This window comes from Anomaloglossus baeobatrachus, chromosome 5 (genome assembly GCF_048569485.1).
Source record: "Anomaloglossus baeobatrachus isolate aAnoBae1 chromosome 5, aAnoBae1.hap1, whole genome shotgun sequence".
Classification (NCBI taxonomy): Eukaryota; Metazoa; Chordata; class Amphibia; order Anura; family Aromobatidae; genus Anomaloglossus; species Anomaloglossus baeobatrachus.
Window position 1 is genome coordinate 43,190,712 of NC_134357.1, and position 15,972 is coordinate 43,206,683.

The 15,972-nt window shown below is 48.6% G+C and overlaps 1 protein-coding gene across 1 annotated transcript in view; it reads left to right on the forward strand.

Annotated features, from left to right (window-relative positions):
• Nucleotides 1-15,972, forward strand: part of DOCK1 (dedicator of cytokinesis 1) — a 523,077-nt gene that overhangs the window by 416,510 nt on the left and 90,595 nt on the right. The window contains exons 33-36 of the mRNA XM_075351602.1: nt 3,891-3,976; nt 4,149-4,305; nt 5,476-5,516; nt 6,809-6,899. Coding sequence (XP_075207717.1) covers nt 3,891-3,976; nt 4,149-4,305; nt 5,476-5,516; nt 6,809-6,899 — 375 coding nt within the window. The remainder of the gene's footprint in view (nt 1-3,890; nt 3,977-4,148; nt 4,306-5,475; nt 5,517-6,808; nt 6,900-15,972) is intronic.

The following is a 15,972-nucleotide window of genomic DNA, read 5'->3' on the forward strand; positions in this document are numbered from 1 at the left end:
CTCATCTTCTAGTTACATAACTAGAAGTGAACTAAGACAGTAATGAGTTGAAAGTAAAGGTACAAAGTCGATTTTCTTTCCAAATTTTGGTACATGGTGTAAACGTTTTACTACAGTTAGTTTTGCTTTACCCTCTTAGACATTAATTCTGCGCAGATTTTTCACTTTTTGATCCTTAGTGTGAAGAGTTGCCAAAATATTAAAACTGGGTGGTCTCAGCTTGATAAATAGATAAAATTGCTTGTAATTAGAGATGAGGGGACCTGTGGAAGTTTGGTTCGGCGGGTCCATCCAGGTCCCGGGAGGGTGGTGTGTTATTCCCCTCTTCCATTGGTGCACCTTTGACATAATCACGGGGCATCGATGGGTTGCCATTAGAGATGAGCGGACCCGTTGAAGTTCGGTTCAGTGGGTTCATCCAGACTTTATATAAAGTTTAGTTTGTTACCCAGACTTGACCTGAACGCCAATGGAAGTCACTAATTGGGCAGTTGGGCTCTCCGCCCACTTGTAGCCAGCCATAAATAAAACCCTTCCGGGGGCGGGTAGATGAGGGTTTTCCAATTATTATTTTTTAGCGGTTGCACACTACATCCAATCACTTAGTTGTTAACCCCAGTGTGAGCCGGCTCGCACTGGGCTGAGCACCGAGCGTACCCGAGCTCAGTGATGCTTACGTGAGTCGTTTGCATTCAAAAAGCACCCGAACTCCAAACCCAAACTCTGTTATTTTTGTAAACTCCTTGTTTGGACCGAATACCGAACCTCGGGTTCCCTCATCTCTACTTGTAATATTTATCTTTTATTAAAATTCCTTTCTCAAGAACAGAGGTTTTTGTTATTCTGTAGGTTACCTGCCACCACTGCTCAGTGGCCAGTGTCCTAGGCATGGAGCAGAGGCTTACAAGCTCTCTTCTTTAGAGCTTGCAAGTGCTGCTCTGAAACTGGCCGGATCACTGGATCCTGCGCCCCTCGGATGCTTTAGAGGTAAAACTGCCTTTGCAAGACGCATAGGAGCGCACAGTTCACACCAGTGGCACAACCATGCCGTCGGTCCGAACTGTTGATTTTAATGGGCGCAGTGCGCAACAGAAAACCGGAAGCGAGGAGGCAGAGGAGCAGTGTGCTTCTGAAGAGCTAAACCAAGAATAACCCTTTAGGTTAACCATGCCCACGTCAAACCCACCAATACTAGTATACGTAATCTTCATTTTGCTACAGATACAATAGGGTAGCTCCGTGGTTAGCCCTGTTCTTTTGCGCCCTTGGGGTCCAGGGTTCGTGCCAACCTTTTCCTCCCAAATGCATATTACTAGAATAGGACTATATTCACTCAATGAAAAATTCCCATAAAGCCGCATAGTTTTTTGACAAACTTTTTCCTAAAACGCTGTGGTTTTGAATCAATTTTTTGAAAAATTGCAGCAAAAAAAAAAAAAAATTGGACAGCCCAATCGAATTCCCACGAAATTGGTCCTAAAGTGTTTGAGATCAGGATATTGGGTTGCGGGACCGTTATGTACCGTATATCGGCAGCTTACGTCCAACGACGCAAAATAGAGTTCTGCTAGATAAGAAATGACAATAAATGATTATTTTAATATTTTTTTTAATTTTATGTTAATTAGTTTAATAAATTACAGCTAATTCTGAAGAACAATTCTGAGAATCGTCCATTTGTCATAGTTTTATGTGTTACTTGTGGCTTGTTCATCTCCAAGGTCTCGGCCTTGAAATAGCAAAAGGTCAAACCTCTTCATCACACTGTGTGCTCTCTTTTTTCACCTTTAACATTCATCTAAAATGATTAAAACATCGAGGTTTCAGTTCATTTTTGCTCTGAAAAGGTCACATTTTTGACAGTAGTTAACATATTAAATTAATCAAGCACACAATTCCGCTGAAAGGTTGTAAACGATAATAGATAATATGTAATTATGGGAAGAGATAATGATAGTAATTTTAATTAAACCTAGATCCTGTTTTCCTTTCTTTAATTATGTTAATTTTTCTGGAAACTGAAAATGAAGTAATAATTTCGGTCTTTGGTTAAAATAATAATAAAAAAAAAAATACCTGCTTAGTATGCTCCTCGTGTGTAACCGCACTGATCACAAGTGTTCTTGCCAGGTTAAATAGAAACAGACACAAGGCGGTGCGCAACATTGGCTTGGATTGACGGCTGAAATTTGGTTCTTTTAGGCAAAATAAATTCCCCTTCACCAATCTATGGCACACCTCTAAACTGATATGACTACGCCTCTAAAACTTATGAGCCACAATTACATGACGTCTCATCTAAAGCAATGGCGACCATGTGGGGCTCTAACTGATTGCGAAGTACTCAATGGGGTTCTGTCTTGTCCCTGGTGACCTAGGGAGGTGCCCTGTCCTGTTTCTGGTGACTTAGGGGGTGCTCTGTCCTGTTCCTGAGGGGGGCCCTGTCCTGTCCCTGGAGACCTAAGGGGGCCCTGTCCTATCCCTGGGTACCCGAGGGGGTCCTGTCCTTTCCCGAGGAACACATATGGGCTGTGTCCTTTCCCTGGGAACCTATACTGCCTCTCTGTGACAGAGTGGGGTAGTGGCCTCTTTTGGTGGCATAGTGGGTAGCGTTCTATAGCTGGTGATCCAGTGGGGCCAAGTCCTTCCCCTGATGACCCAGTAGGGCAATGTCCTCTCTCCTAGAGAACCGGTGTGGCCATATCCTCCCCCTGCTTACTCAGTGTAGCCGTGTCTTCCCTCCGGGACTCAGTGTGGCCGTGTGCTTTCCCTTAGGACACAATGGGGAGGTGTTCTCTCCCTGGAGGACCCAGTGGATCGTGTCCTCTCTCCGGGGACCCAGTGGGGTTGTGTTCTTTTACCAAGGACCCAGTGGGGCGGTATCCTCTCACCAAGGACCCAGTGGGGCGGTGTCCTCTCCTTGGGGACCCACTGAGGCCATATCCTCTCCTTGGTGGACCCAGTGGAGCTATAGCCTCTCCATGGGTGACCCATTGGACCCATTTCCTTTCCCCAGGGAGGTCCGTGGGGAATCATCCTCTCCCTGGGGGGGGGGCAGTGGGGCCGTGTCCTCCCCCGGAGGACCCCGTGGGTCTGTGTCCTCTCCCCACAGGACCCAATGAATCGTGTCCTTCTTCCTTTCCTCAGGGACCCAGTGGGGTTGTGTCCTTTTACCAGGGACCCAGCAGGGCTGTTTCCTCTCCTCGGGGACCCACTGAGGCCATATCCTCTCCTTGGCAGACTCAGTGGCGCTATATCCTCTCCCCGGGTGACCCATTGGGCCCATTTCCTTTCCCCAGGGAACTCAGTGGGGCGGTGTCCTCTCCTCGGGGGGGCAGTGGGGCCATGGCCTCTTGCCAGGGGGTCCAGTGGAGCTGTGGCCTCTCCCCGGGGGCCCAGTGGGCCATTTCATATATCTTGTGGTTATAATCCCTAGTGTCTGCACTCTGATGGGACACTGATGTAGGCAGTGCCTTTTACCTTGTAGCCTACTGATGGGGTACAGCATCTCTCTCTTGGGGTTGTGATCCGCTTCTTAGAGGTTGTGAAATAATGGCAATTTTCTGTTAAATGACAAACAAAACTATTTTATTTAGGTCAGATGTTCTGGCAGATTTCTTTACATCCAATAGTAAAAGTATTTTGGCAAGATTTGGGGCAATATTGTATTAGAAGAGCTTGGCATACATCTGGGGTGGTCCTCTCAATAAATTTCACTGCTCATTTGAGTCTCTGCTCTTGTCAAATGTCTCGTGATATATAGGTTCTTCCAGGACCATGAAATGCTGTAATGTTTTTTTCTCTTTTCGGGTTCAGTAGCCGGGTCTCTTTCTTGTAAAGTTAACATTTGTATCTTATTCCTTTTTCCTTTCCATTTTCTTTTTTTTTAGTTTGAGAACGAGATCATCACCAAGTTGGACCACGAGGTGGAAGGAGGGAGAGGGGACGAGCAGTACAAGGTGTTGTTTGAGAAGATGTAAGTGTTGATTAACCGTTAGGATTTGTACCCAAGTATAGGCACACGGGACAATATCGAGCAAACCGAGAACTTTACAGTTCACTTATAATTACAACGTGCTAATGAAGCTAAAAATAACGCTTAAAAATAGACTACTAACAAAGTGGTTTTTTTGTTTGTTTTTTTGCAGACTCTTGGAGCATTGCAGGAAGCATAAATACCTGGCCAAGAGCGGAGAAATCTTTGTTACGCTGGTTGTCCGACTGATGGAGAGACTTCTGGACTACAGGACGATCATGCACGACGAGAACAAGGAGAATCGCATGAGCTGCACCGTCAATGTTTTGGTCAGTGACAAAAGTATTAAATGTAGACAAGTCCTGTATTGTTTCTCCTTTCTTCTAGATCAGTTTAGTAGAGACACAGACGGTAGACTTCCCTTTTTGGACCTGTCACTAGGTCAAAAGTGGGCGATTTTTGCTCTGGTCTTATTTCTGCTGCTCTCTTCATACTATTCCAAGTATTTGGGGCTTTATATTTAGTGCTAGTTTTACAGATATCGGCACTTTACAGACATCTCTGTCCCCATTGGGGCTCACTATCTAAGTTACCTATCAGTATGGTCTTTGGAGTGTGGGAGTAAACCGGAGAACCCGAAGGAAACCCACACAAACACAGGGAGAACATACAAACTCCTTACAGATGTTGTCCTTGGTGGGATTTGAACCTAGAACCACAACGCTGCAAAATAATAGTGCTAACCACTGAGCCGCCGTAGAGTGCTAACCACTGAGCCGCCGTAGAGTGCTATCCACTGAGCCGCCGTCGAGTGCTAACCCTTGAGCCGCCGTCGAGTGCTAACCCTGGAGCCGCCGTCGAGTGCTAACCCTGGAGCCGCAGTCTACTGCTAACTCTTGAGCCGCCGTCGAGTGCTAACCCTTGAGCCGCCGTCGAGTGCTAACCCTTGAGCCGCCGTCGAGTGCTAACCCTGGAGCTGCCGTAGAGTGCTAACTACTAAGCCACCATTCTGCTCCCCCTTGATTCTTAGGATCCGTGGGGGACCCTGAGGTTGTATCCCCATTAATCATACAGTGATGGCATACTTTTATGATATTAAATCCCTTTGTAACACATGTATACCCCTTTAATGAAGCAGAACTGTTGAGCGTGCACTCCTTGCGCTAATACTTGGTCTCGGAGTGTGTGTCTCCTCATGTCATAGTCTCATTCATCTCTCTCGTGGTTTTGCTTCCTCTGTAAGTCACATCTAAATTTTAGAGGTCAGATACATAACTCTTTATGGAGAATTCCCAGTCTGGATGAAAGTTTCCTCCAGTTACTGTAAAGTACAATCAACCCCCAGGCTAAGTGCAGTGACTCATAGTTTTCTGAATTTACATTCTGTCTGACCATGAATATTCATGCGCTATTTTTTCCTGTAAACTGCATTTGTGTGACAGGTTGCAGAAAAGATGAGTAAATGCACTGTTTGTTTATTTTTTTTTATTTTTCCGCAGAATTTTTACAAAGAGATTGAAAGAGAAGAAATGTACATCAGGTTTGTATTGCTTTATATAACAGATTACGCCATACACGTCCTTGGTACAGAGGAAAAGTGAAAATCAAGGTGTGGTGGACGGCTGTGGTTCCAATCATGTATTGCCAGAAATCATGGCGTAGGCCTAAATAATTACCCTAGGGAGAGACTGCAAAGCATAGAGGAATGGGCTTTAATGGATTGTGCCGGGGCACAGGGTGCTCCTTTCTTACACTAGTCAGTACTTTACAGGTAAAAACCTCAAGCATTAAGTTAAGTTTATATTTTTAGTTTATATGTGCAACGAGCCGGTCATGGACCAATGTCCTGTGCATATGGATATTTCCATAAAAGTGTTAAGTCTGCATGGAAATAAGATGGGGTCTAAAGGGATTCAGTCTCCGCAAGGAGAAAAGTTGGGGTCTAAAGGGATTCAGTCTCCACAAGGAGAAAAGTCGGGGTCTAAGAGGAGTCAGTCTCCACAAGGAGAAAAGTCGGGGTCTAAGGGGATTCAGTCTCCGCAAGGCGACAAGTTGGAGTCTAAGGGGATTCTGTCACTGCAAGGAGAAAAGTTGGGGTCTAAGGGGATTCAGTCTCCGCAAGGAGAAAAGTTGGGGTCTAAGGGGATTCAGTCTCCGCAAGGAGAAAAGTTGGGGTGTAAGGGGATTCAGTCTCTGCAAGGAGAAAAGTCGGGGTCTAAGGGGATTTAGTCTCTGCAAGGAGAAAAGTTGGGGTCTAAGGGAATTCAGTCTCCGCAAGGGGACACATTTTCCCCTTAGACCCCTCTATAGCTTCTCATACAGCCAGATCAGATATCATATTTTGCACTGGCGAGGGGCAATCACCCTGAAATATTGTGTTGGCAAATTGAGGTTCAGATCTGGCATAAATCCTAAGTCATATGACAAGGCTTGTTAAGTCACTTTTGACTTTTAGGATTGCTACTTCCAATAGGTGGCGCTAGAGTTCGTCTCCTTCCTCCCTGAAGAGACAATTTGCATATTATCCGTGAACAATGCAGATAGCACTCACATGGGAGAAACTGACGTCTGAATGAGCCCTTACTCAGGCTGGGAACAATGAGTATTTGAACATGTTTTCCTTATAAATTGATAACCCACATCCCCTTCGCTCTATCCAGATCCTATGTTTAATAAGAAATGCAAAAATCTATACTTCAATTAAATATAGAAATCTTTGTAAGCCGCCATAGCTATACTATGGAAATATATTGAATATTAATTAGAACCTTTTGAGATATGACTTTTACAACTGGTTTCCACCTTTTAATTATGATGCTTTAAACTTTTTAGGTACTTGTACAAGTTGTGTGACCTGCATAAGGAATGTGATAACTACACGGAGGCCGCGTACACGCTGCTACTACACGCCAAGCTTCTAAAGGTACAGAGCAGAATATGTACAGAAGCAGTAATCACTGCACCTCATTCATTGGGTATAGCCTTCCTGTGTTTAGCAGGATTAGTCATGGCCTAAATCAAGACTCTGATCTAATTTAACCCTTTTACAAAAGCCTCGGACATGCACAGCATGTGTCATGCGCGTGGATAGTGCATACTCAGGATCTGAGCCTGCACCATAACAGCAACGACTCTAGTTAGCTCTGATCGCTGCTGTTTTACCACTTCATTGCACCCTTAAATCTTTGACATGTGACGCTGTCCCTGTTGGCTTCCATTCAGGCACTCATTGCTCCAGCTGAGACTCAATCGTGGGGTGCTGATAGGTTGCCATTGCAGCTGGGGGACTATCGGTGGCTCCTCTCGCTGCCACCTTTTTTCTTTTTACCTTATTACTAAGTTATTTCAATGTGTAGTACAAGTAATCAAACTTTGATCAAGTACCCTGGAGTGACTTAAAAAAAAATAATAATAATTAAATAAAATAATTAAAAAAAAGGTTTAACTCACCCCCCTTTACATAATACAAAAAAAAAGTAATTGAAAAAAATGTACATATTTGGTATCACCACATCCACAAAGAAGGGAATTTTGTTTACTTACCGTAAATTCCTTTTCTTCTAGCTCCTATTGGGAGACCCAGACAATTGGGTGTATAGCTTCTGCCTCCGGAGGCCACACAAAGTATTAGGGTATGTGCGCACGTTGCTTTTTACCTGCTTTTTACCTGCTTTTTTGCTGCTTTTTCTTCTGCGCTGTTTAATGCCAAAATGGATGTGTACTTCTATTCAAGCAAAGTCTATGGGAATTTGGGTTTCTTGTTCACACTATGTTGTTCAAAATGCTGCCTTTTTGAGGCAGAACTTTGGTTAAAAACTCAGCTTTTCAAAGAAGCAACATGTCAATTGTTTTTGCCATTTGGGTTTTGCACTGCAAAGCTGAGTTTTTGACCAAAGTTCTGCCACAAAAAGGCAGCATTTTGAACAACATAGTGTGAACAAGAAACCCAAATTCCCATAGACTTTGCTTGAATAGAAGAACACATCCATTTTGGCATTAAACAGCGCAGAAGAAAAAGCAGCAAAAAAGCAGGTAAAAAGCAGGTAAAAAGCAACGTGCGCACATACCCTTACACTTTAAAAGTGTAACCCCTCCCCTCTGCCTATACACCCTCCCGTGCATCACGGGCTCCTCAGTTTTGGTGCAAAAGCAGGAAGGAGGAAACTTATAAATTGGTCTAAGGTAAATTCAATCCGAAGGATGTTCGGAGAACTGAAAACCATGAACCAAAAGAACAATTCAACATGAACAACATGTGTACACAAAAGAACAACCAGCCCGAAGGGAACAGGGGCGGGTGCTGGGTCTCCCAATAGGAGCTAGAAGAAAAGGAATTTACGGTAAGTAAACAAAATTCCCTTCTTTGTCGCTCCATTGGGAGACCCAGACAATTGGGACGTCCAAAAACAGTCCCTGGGTGGGTAAAAGAATACCTCGATAAAAAGAGCCGAAACGACCCCCTCTTACAGGTGGGCAACCGCCGCCTGAAGGACTCGCCTACCTAGACTGGCGTCTGCCGAAGCATAGGTATGCACCTGATAGTGTTTCGTGAAAGTGTGCAGACTTAGACCAGGTAGCTGCCTGACACACCTGCTGAGCCGTAGCCCGGTGCCGCAATGCCCAGGACGCACCCACGGCTCTGGTAGAATGGGCTTTCAGCCCCGAAGGAAGCGGAAGCCCAGAAGAACGGTAGGCTTCAAGAATCGGTTCCTTGATCCACCGAGCCAAGGTTGACTTGGAAGCCTGCGAACCCTTACGCTGGCCAGCGACAAGGACAAAGAGCGCATCTGAACGGCGCAGGGGCGCCGTGCGAGACACGTAGAACCGGAGTGCTCTCACTAGATCTAATGAGTGCAAATCCTTTTCACATTGGTGAATTGGATTAGGGCAAAATGAAGGTAAGGAGATATCCTGATTGAGATGAAAAGGAGATACCACCTTAGGGAGAAATTCCGGAACAGGACGCAGAACCACCTTATCCTGGTGAAAAACCAGGAAGGGGGCTTTGCATGACAGCGCTGCCAGCTCAGACACTCTTCGGAGTGATGTAACTGCCACTAGAAATGCCACCTTCTGCGAAAGACGTGATAAAGAGACATCCCGCAGCGGCTCGAAAGGTGGTTTCTGAAGAGCCGTTAGCACCCTGTTAAGGTCCCAGGGTTCCAGCGGACGCTTGTAAGGTGGGACTATGTGGCAAACTCCCTGCAGGAACGTGCGGACCTGCGGAAGCCTGACCAGACGCTTTTGAAAAAATACGGATAGCGCCGATACTTGTCCCTTGAGAGAGCCGAGTGACAAACCCTTGTCCATTCCGGATTGAAGGAATGAAAGAAAAGTGGGTAAGGCAAAAGGCCAGGGAGTAAAACCATTATCAGAGCACCAGGATAAGAAGATCCTCCAAGACCTGTAATAGATCTTGGCGGACGTTGGTTTCCTGGCCTGTCTCATGGTGGCAATGACATCCTGAGATAACCCTGAAGACGCTAGGAGCCAGGACTCAATGGCCACACAGTCAGGTTGAGGGCCGCAGAATTCAGATGGAAAAACGGCCCTTATGACAGCAAGTCTGGGCGGTCTGGAAGCTCCCACGGTTGACCCACCGTGAGATGCCACAGATCCGGGTACCACGACCGCCTCGGCCAATCTGGAGTGACGAGAATGGCGCGACGACAGTCGGACCTGATCTTGCGCAACACTCTGGGCAGCATCGCCAGAGGAGGAAATACATAAGGCAGTCGAAACTGCGACCAATCCTGAACTAATGCGTCCGCCGCCAGAGCTCTGTGATCTTGAGACCGGGCAATGAATGCCGGGACTTTGTTGTTGTGCCGTGACGCCATGAGATCGACGTCCGGCGTTCCCCAGCGGCGACAGATCTCTCGAAACACGTCTGGGTGAAGAGACCATTCCCCCGCGTCCATGCCCTGACGACTGAGAAAATCTGCTTCCCAGTTTTCTACGCCCGGGATGTGAACTGCGGAGATGGTGGAGGCTGTGGCTTCCACCCACTGCAGAATCCGTCGGACTTCCTGAAAGGCTTGACGACTGCTAGTGCCGCCTTGGTGGTTGATGTATGCGACGGCAGTGGCGTTGTCCGACTGGATACGGATCTGCCTGCCCTCCAGCCACCGATGAAAAGCCAATAGGGCTAGATACACTGCCCTTATCTCCAGAATATTGATCTGAAGGGATGACTCTACCGGAGTCCAGGTTCCCTGAGCCCTGTGGTGGAGGAAAACCGCCCCCCACCCTGACAGGCTCGCGTCCGTGGTGACCACAGCCCAGGTTGGGGGTAGGAAGGATTTTCCTTGCGATAGAGAATTGGGAAGGAGCCACCACTGAAGAGACGTCTTGGTTGCAAGGGAAAGAGAGACGTTCCTGACGAGGGAAGTCGACCTCCTGTCCCATTTGCGGAGAATGTCCCACTAGAGTGGCCGCAAATGGAATTGCGCGAAGGGCACTGCCTCCATCGCTGCCACCATCTTCCCCAGGAAGTGCATGAGGCGCCTCAAGGGGTGTGACTGACCCCGAAGAAGAGATTGCACCCCTGCCTGCAGAGAAAGCTGTTTGTCCAGCGGTAGCTTGACTACCGCTGACTGTGTATGAAACTCCATCCCGAGGTAAGTCAGTGATTGGGTCGGTGTCAACTTGGATTTTGGGAAGTTGATGATCCACCCGAACTTCTGGAGAGTCGCCAGAGCGACGGTAAGGCTGTGTTGACACGCCACCTGAGAAGGTGCCCTGACTAGGAGATCGTCTAAGTAGGGAATCACCGAGTGGCCCTGAGAGTGTAGGACCGCCACAACGGATGCCATGACCTTGGTGAACACCCGTGGGGCTGTCGCCAGGCCGAAAGGCAATGCCACGAACTGAAGGTGTTCGTCCCCGATGGCGAAACCCAGGAAGCGTTGATGTTCGGGTGCGATCGGCACATGGAGATAAGCATCCTTGATGTCGATCGATGCTAGGAAGTCTCCTTGTGACATCGATGCGATGACCGAGCGGAGAGATTCCATCCGAAACCGTCTGGTGCTCACATGTCTGTTGAGTAGTTTAAGGTCCAGAACGGGACGGAATGATCCGTCCTTCTTTGGCACCACGAACAAGTTGGAGTAAAAGCCGCGACCATGTTCCTGAGGGGGAACGGGGATCACAACTCCTTCTGTCTTCAGAGCGTCCACTGCCTGAAAAAGTGCGTCGGCCCGAGCGGGGGGCGGAGAGGTTCTGAAGAAACGAGTCGGGGGACGAGAGCTGAACTCTATCCTGTAACCGTGAGACAGAATGTCTCTCACCCATCGGTCTTGAACATGTGGCCACCAGGCGTCGCAAAAGCGGGAGAGCCTGCCACCGACCGAGGATGCGGTTCGGGGATGCCGAGAGTCATGAAGAGGCCGCCTTGGAGGCATTGCCTCCGGCGGCTTTTTGGGGGCGTGACTTAGCCCGCCACGCATAGGAGTTCCTCTGGCCTTTCTCCGGCCTGCTGGACGAAGAGGATTGGGACTTGGCGGAGGGACGAAAGGACCGAAACCTCGATTGTATTTTCCGTTGCTGAGGTCTCTTCGGTTTGGACTGGGGTAAGAAGGAGTCCTTTCCCTTGGATTCCTTAATAATCTCATCCAATCGTTCGCCGAACAATCGGTCGCCAGAAAACGGCAAACCGGTTAAGAACCTTTTGGAAGCCGAGTCTGCCTTCCATTCGCGCAGCCACATGGCCCTGCGGACTGCCACAGAATTAGCGGATGCCACCGCTGTACGGCTAGCAGAGTCTAGGACTGCGTTCATGGTGTAGGAAGAAAAAGCTGACACCTGAGAAGTCAAAGACGCAACCTGCGGAGCAGAATTACGTGTGACCGCATTAATCTCAGCCAGACAAGCTGAGATAGCTTGGAGTGCCCACACGGCTGCAAAAGCCGGGGCAAAAGACGCGCCCGTGGCTTCATAGATGGATTTCACCAGGAGCTCTATCTGCCTGTCAGTGGCATCTTTTAGCGATGAGCCATCTGCAACCAATACCACAGATCTAGCCGCCAATCTAGAGACTGGAGGATCCACCTTGGGACATTGAGCCCAACCCTTAACTACGTCAGAGGGGAAGGGGTAACGTGTGTCAGTAAGGCGCTTAGTAAAGCGCTTGTCCGGAACCGCTCTGGGCTTCTGGACAGCATCTCTGAAGTTAGAGTGATCGAAAAACGCACTCCGTGTACGTTTAGGGAACCGAAACTGGTGTTTCTCCTGCTGAAAAGTCGACTCCTCTACAGGTGGAGGCGGGGGAGATAGATCTAACACCTGGTTGATGGACGAGATAAGATCATTTACTAAGGCGTCCCCTTCAGGTGTATCAAGATTGAGAGCAACGTCAGGGTCAGAGCCCTGAGCTGCGACGTCCGCCTCATCCTCCAGAGAGTCCTCAAGCTGGGAACCCGAGCAGCGTGAAGAAGTCGGGGAAGATTCACAGTGAGCCCGCTTAGCCGGTCTGGGACTGTGGTCCGGGCAGGAGTCCTCCACGTGAGACCTAGGGCCCCCCCTGGGAGCGCGCTGCGGCGCGGACCGAGAGGGGCCTGGAGGCGACGATCCAACAGGGCCCGGGGCCTGTGTAAGGACCGGTCTGGACTGCAAAGCTTCTAGCAGCTTGGCAGACCATTTGTCCATAGACTGAGCCATGGATTGTGAAAGTGACTCAGAGTTTCTCAGCAAAAACGGCAAACTCTGTCCCTGCCGCCTGGACAGGGGGAGCAGGGGGGTCTACCTGAGCCGAGGGGCCCACTAGTGACCGAGGCTCCGGCTGAGCAAGCAAAACAGGGGTCGAGCATTGCTCACAGTGAGGGTAGGTGGAACCCGCAGGTAACATAGCCGCACAAGAGGTACAGGTCGCAAAAAAACCCTGTGCCTTAGCACCCTTGCTCCTTGTGGACGACATGCTGTTGTCTCCTAGGAGAGTGATCACTGAGGGTATATGGGAAAGGGTATACAGCCCGACCGAACAGAAATATATATATAGAATACGTATCTATTCCGGCACCCTAAGGGGACCAGCACCGGGTGACCGGTGTGGCTTACCGACCGCTAAAAAGCGGAGTGTGTGTCCTCCAGATTCCCTGCCTTAGGTCTCCCAGAGTTGCAGAGCTCTTTCCTGGTAATCCTCCACCGGCAGAATGCCAAAAAAATGGCTGCCGGAGCTCTCTGAGGAGGAGTGGAGCCGTGGGCGGCGCTAGAAAAGTGCGGGAATCTGGGGTCCCCACAGTGATCAGTGAGGGGGGAGGAAACATACAGGATGCTCCGGCCCTCACATCCGACGTCAGGTCGGCAGTCCCGCCCTTACCCCTGACAGGCAGGCCCGGGGGCGGGAGTTTTGCTACTAGGCCGCGATGAAGCCGGGGACTAAATTTAAGACCGCGGCCAACAAGCAGGTGCGGTCGGCGCGGAAGTCCGCCGGTCTTCACAAATCAGCAGCTGCTGCAGCGTCCGGGAAGAAGGCGCTCCATGCACAGCCCCCATGGGGACACAGAGTACCTTAGCGATGCAGGGCCCGGTCCCTGAGGATGAATAGACTCCTGTCCCAGGGGCTGCGGAGGGAGCACGGTCCCAGTAAATGGATGACCGGTCAGGATCCCACTTCTCCCAGAGCCGCTAAGGGATGGTGAAGGAAAACGGCATGAGGCTCCGGCCTTTGTACCCGCAATGGGTACCTCAACCTTAACAGCACCGCCGACGTAGTGGGGTGAGAAGGGAACATGCCGGGGGCCCCGTGGGGGCCCTCTTTTCTTCCAACCGATATAACTAATATGAGAATGCATGAGTGGATGTGTGCCTCCTTCCACACAAAGCATAAAACTGAGGAGCCCGTGATGCACGGGAGGGTGTATAGGCAGAGGGGAGGGGTTACACTTTTAAAGTGTAATACTTTGTGTGGCCTCCGGAGGCAGATGCTATACACCCAATTGTCTGGGTCTCCCAATGGAGCGACAAAGAAAGTGCGATTATAATGTATGATAAAACATAAACGGTGAAAAGCAAAAATAATATATAAATGCCAGAATAGCTATTTTTTTAATAGCGTTTTTTTTGTTGCCGTTGTCCTGACCCAAAAACGCAGTAAAAAAAACAATTAAAACATCATGAATGCTCCAAAATATTACCATTGAAAAGGACTGCAAAAAAACAAACCATTACATTGATGAAAAAATAAATAAGTTGAAGTATCAAAATATGGTGACACAACCCAATATTTTATTTATTTTTTATATTATTTTTTACTGTTTTTTGTGTAGTTTTTTATTACCTAACGTGATATATATACTGTGTATTAGTGTTAAATTTAAAAATAAAAACTTTGTAAATAAAATATATTGGATTGTGTCGCCATATATTGATATCTAAACCTATATATACGGTATATATATATATATATATATATATATATATATATATATATATATATATATATATATACACACACACATATATAATACAATGTGTATATATTTTTTTTTATATAATCTATTAGTATCAACGCAACTGTACTGACCTGAATAATTATTTTTCTGGGTAGTGTTTTATCGCAAGTTAAACACCTAAAAGACATGGCAGAATTGCAATTTGTTACCACCGTTTCACTGCACTTGATTTTCCGTACATTATATGGTAAAAAGACCGGTAGTTTTCAACTACAACTCATTCCACAAAAATTTAATTCCCATACGTAGACACACTAAAAAAAAAAGCAAATTATGACTCTTGGAAAAAATGTGTAGGAAAGTGAAAATTGGACGCAGTGGGAGAGGGTTAAAAAAATAGGAATTAAAAAAAAAAAATATAAGGAGATATGAGATGGTACTTGGTGCTGATGAGATTCTATGATGTGAGAAGCTGGGGGCAGAGGGAGGAGCTGGGGCAGAGGAAAGGGTTAGAGGCAGAGGGGTGAGCTGGGGCAGAGGGAAGGGTTAGAGGCAGAGGGGGGAGCTGGAGGCAGAGGGAAGGGTTAGAGGCAGAGGGGGGAGCTGGAGGCAGAAGGAAGGGTTAGAGGCAGAGGGGGGACCTGGAGGCAGAGGGAAGGGTTAGAGGCAGAGGGGGGAGCTGGAGGCAGAGGGGGGAGCTGGAGGCAGAGGGAAGGGTTAGAGGCAGAGAGAGGAGCTGGGGGCAGAGGGGGGAAAATTGGACACAGTGGGAGAGGGTTAAAAATTGGAATTAAAAAAAAAAGGAGATATGAGATGGCACTTCGTGCTGATGAGATTCTATGATGATGTGAGAAGCTGGGGGCAGAGGGAGGAACTGGGGCAGAGGGAGCAGCTGGAGGCAGAGGGAAGGGTTAGATGCAGAGGGAGGAGCTGGGGCTGAAGGCAGGAGCTGAGGCAGAGGGAGGAGCTGAGGCAGAGGGAAGGGTTAGAGGCAGAGAAAGGAGCTGGGGGAGCTGGAGGCAGAGGGAAGGTTAGGAGGCAGAGAGAGGAGCTGGGGGGAGCTGGAGGCAGAGGGAAGGTTAAGAGGCAGAGAGAGGAGCTGGGGGGAGCTGGAGGCAGAGGCAAGGGTTAAAGGCAGAGGGAGGAGCTAAGGCAGAGGGAAGGGTTAGAGGCAGAGGGGGAAGCTGGAGGCAGAGGGAAGGGTTAGAGGCAGAGGGGGGAGCTGGAGGCAGAGGGAAGGGTTAGAGGCAGAGGGGGGAGCTGGAGGCAGAGGGAAGGGTTAGAGGCAGAGGGGGGAGCTGGAGGCAGAGGGAAGGGTTAAAGGCAGAGGGGGGAGCTGGAGGCAGAGGGAAGGGTTAGAGGCAGAGAGAGGAGCTGGGGGCAGAGGGAAGGGTTAGAGGCAGAGAGAGGAGCTGGGGGCAGAGAGAGGAGCTGGGGGCAGAGGGAAGGGTTAGAGGCAGAGAGAGGAGCTGGGGACAGAGGGAAGGGTTAGAGGCAGAGAGAGGAGCTGGGGGCAGAGGGAAGGGTTAGAGGCAGAGAGAGGAGCTGGGGGCAGAGAGAGGAGCTGGGGGCAGAGGGAAGGGTTAGAGGCAGAGAGAGGAG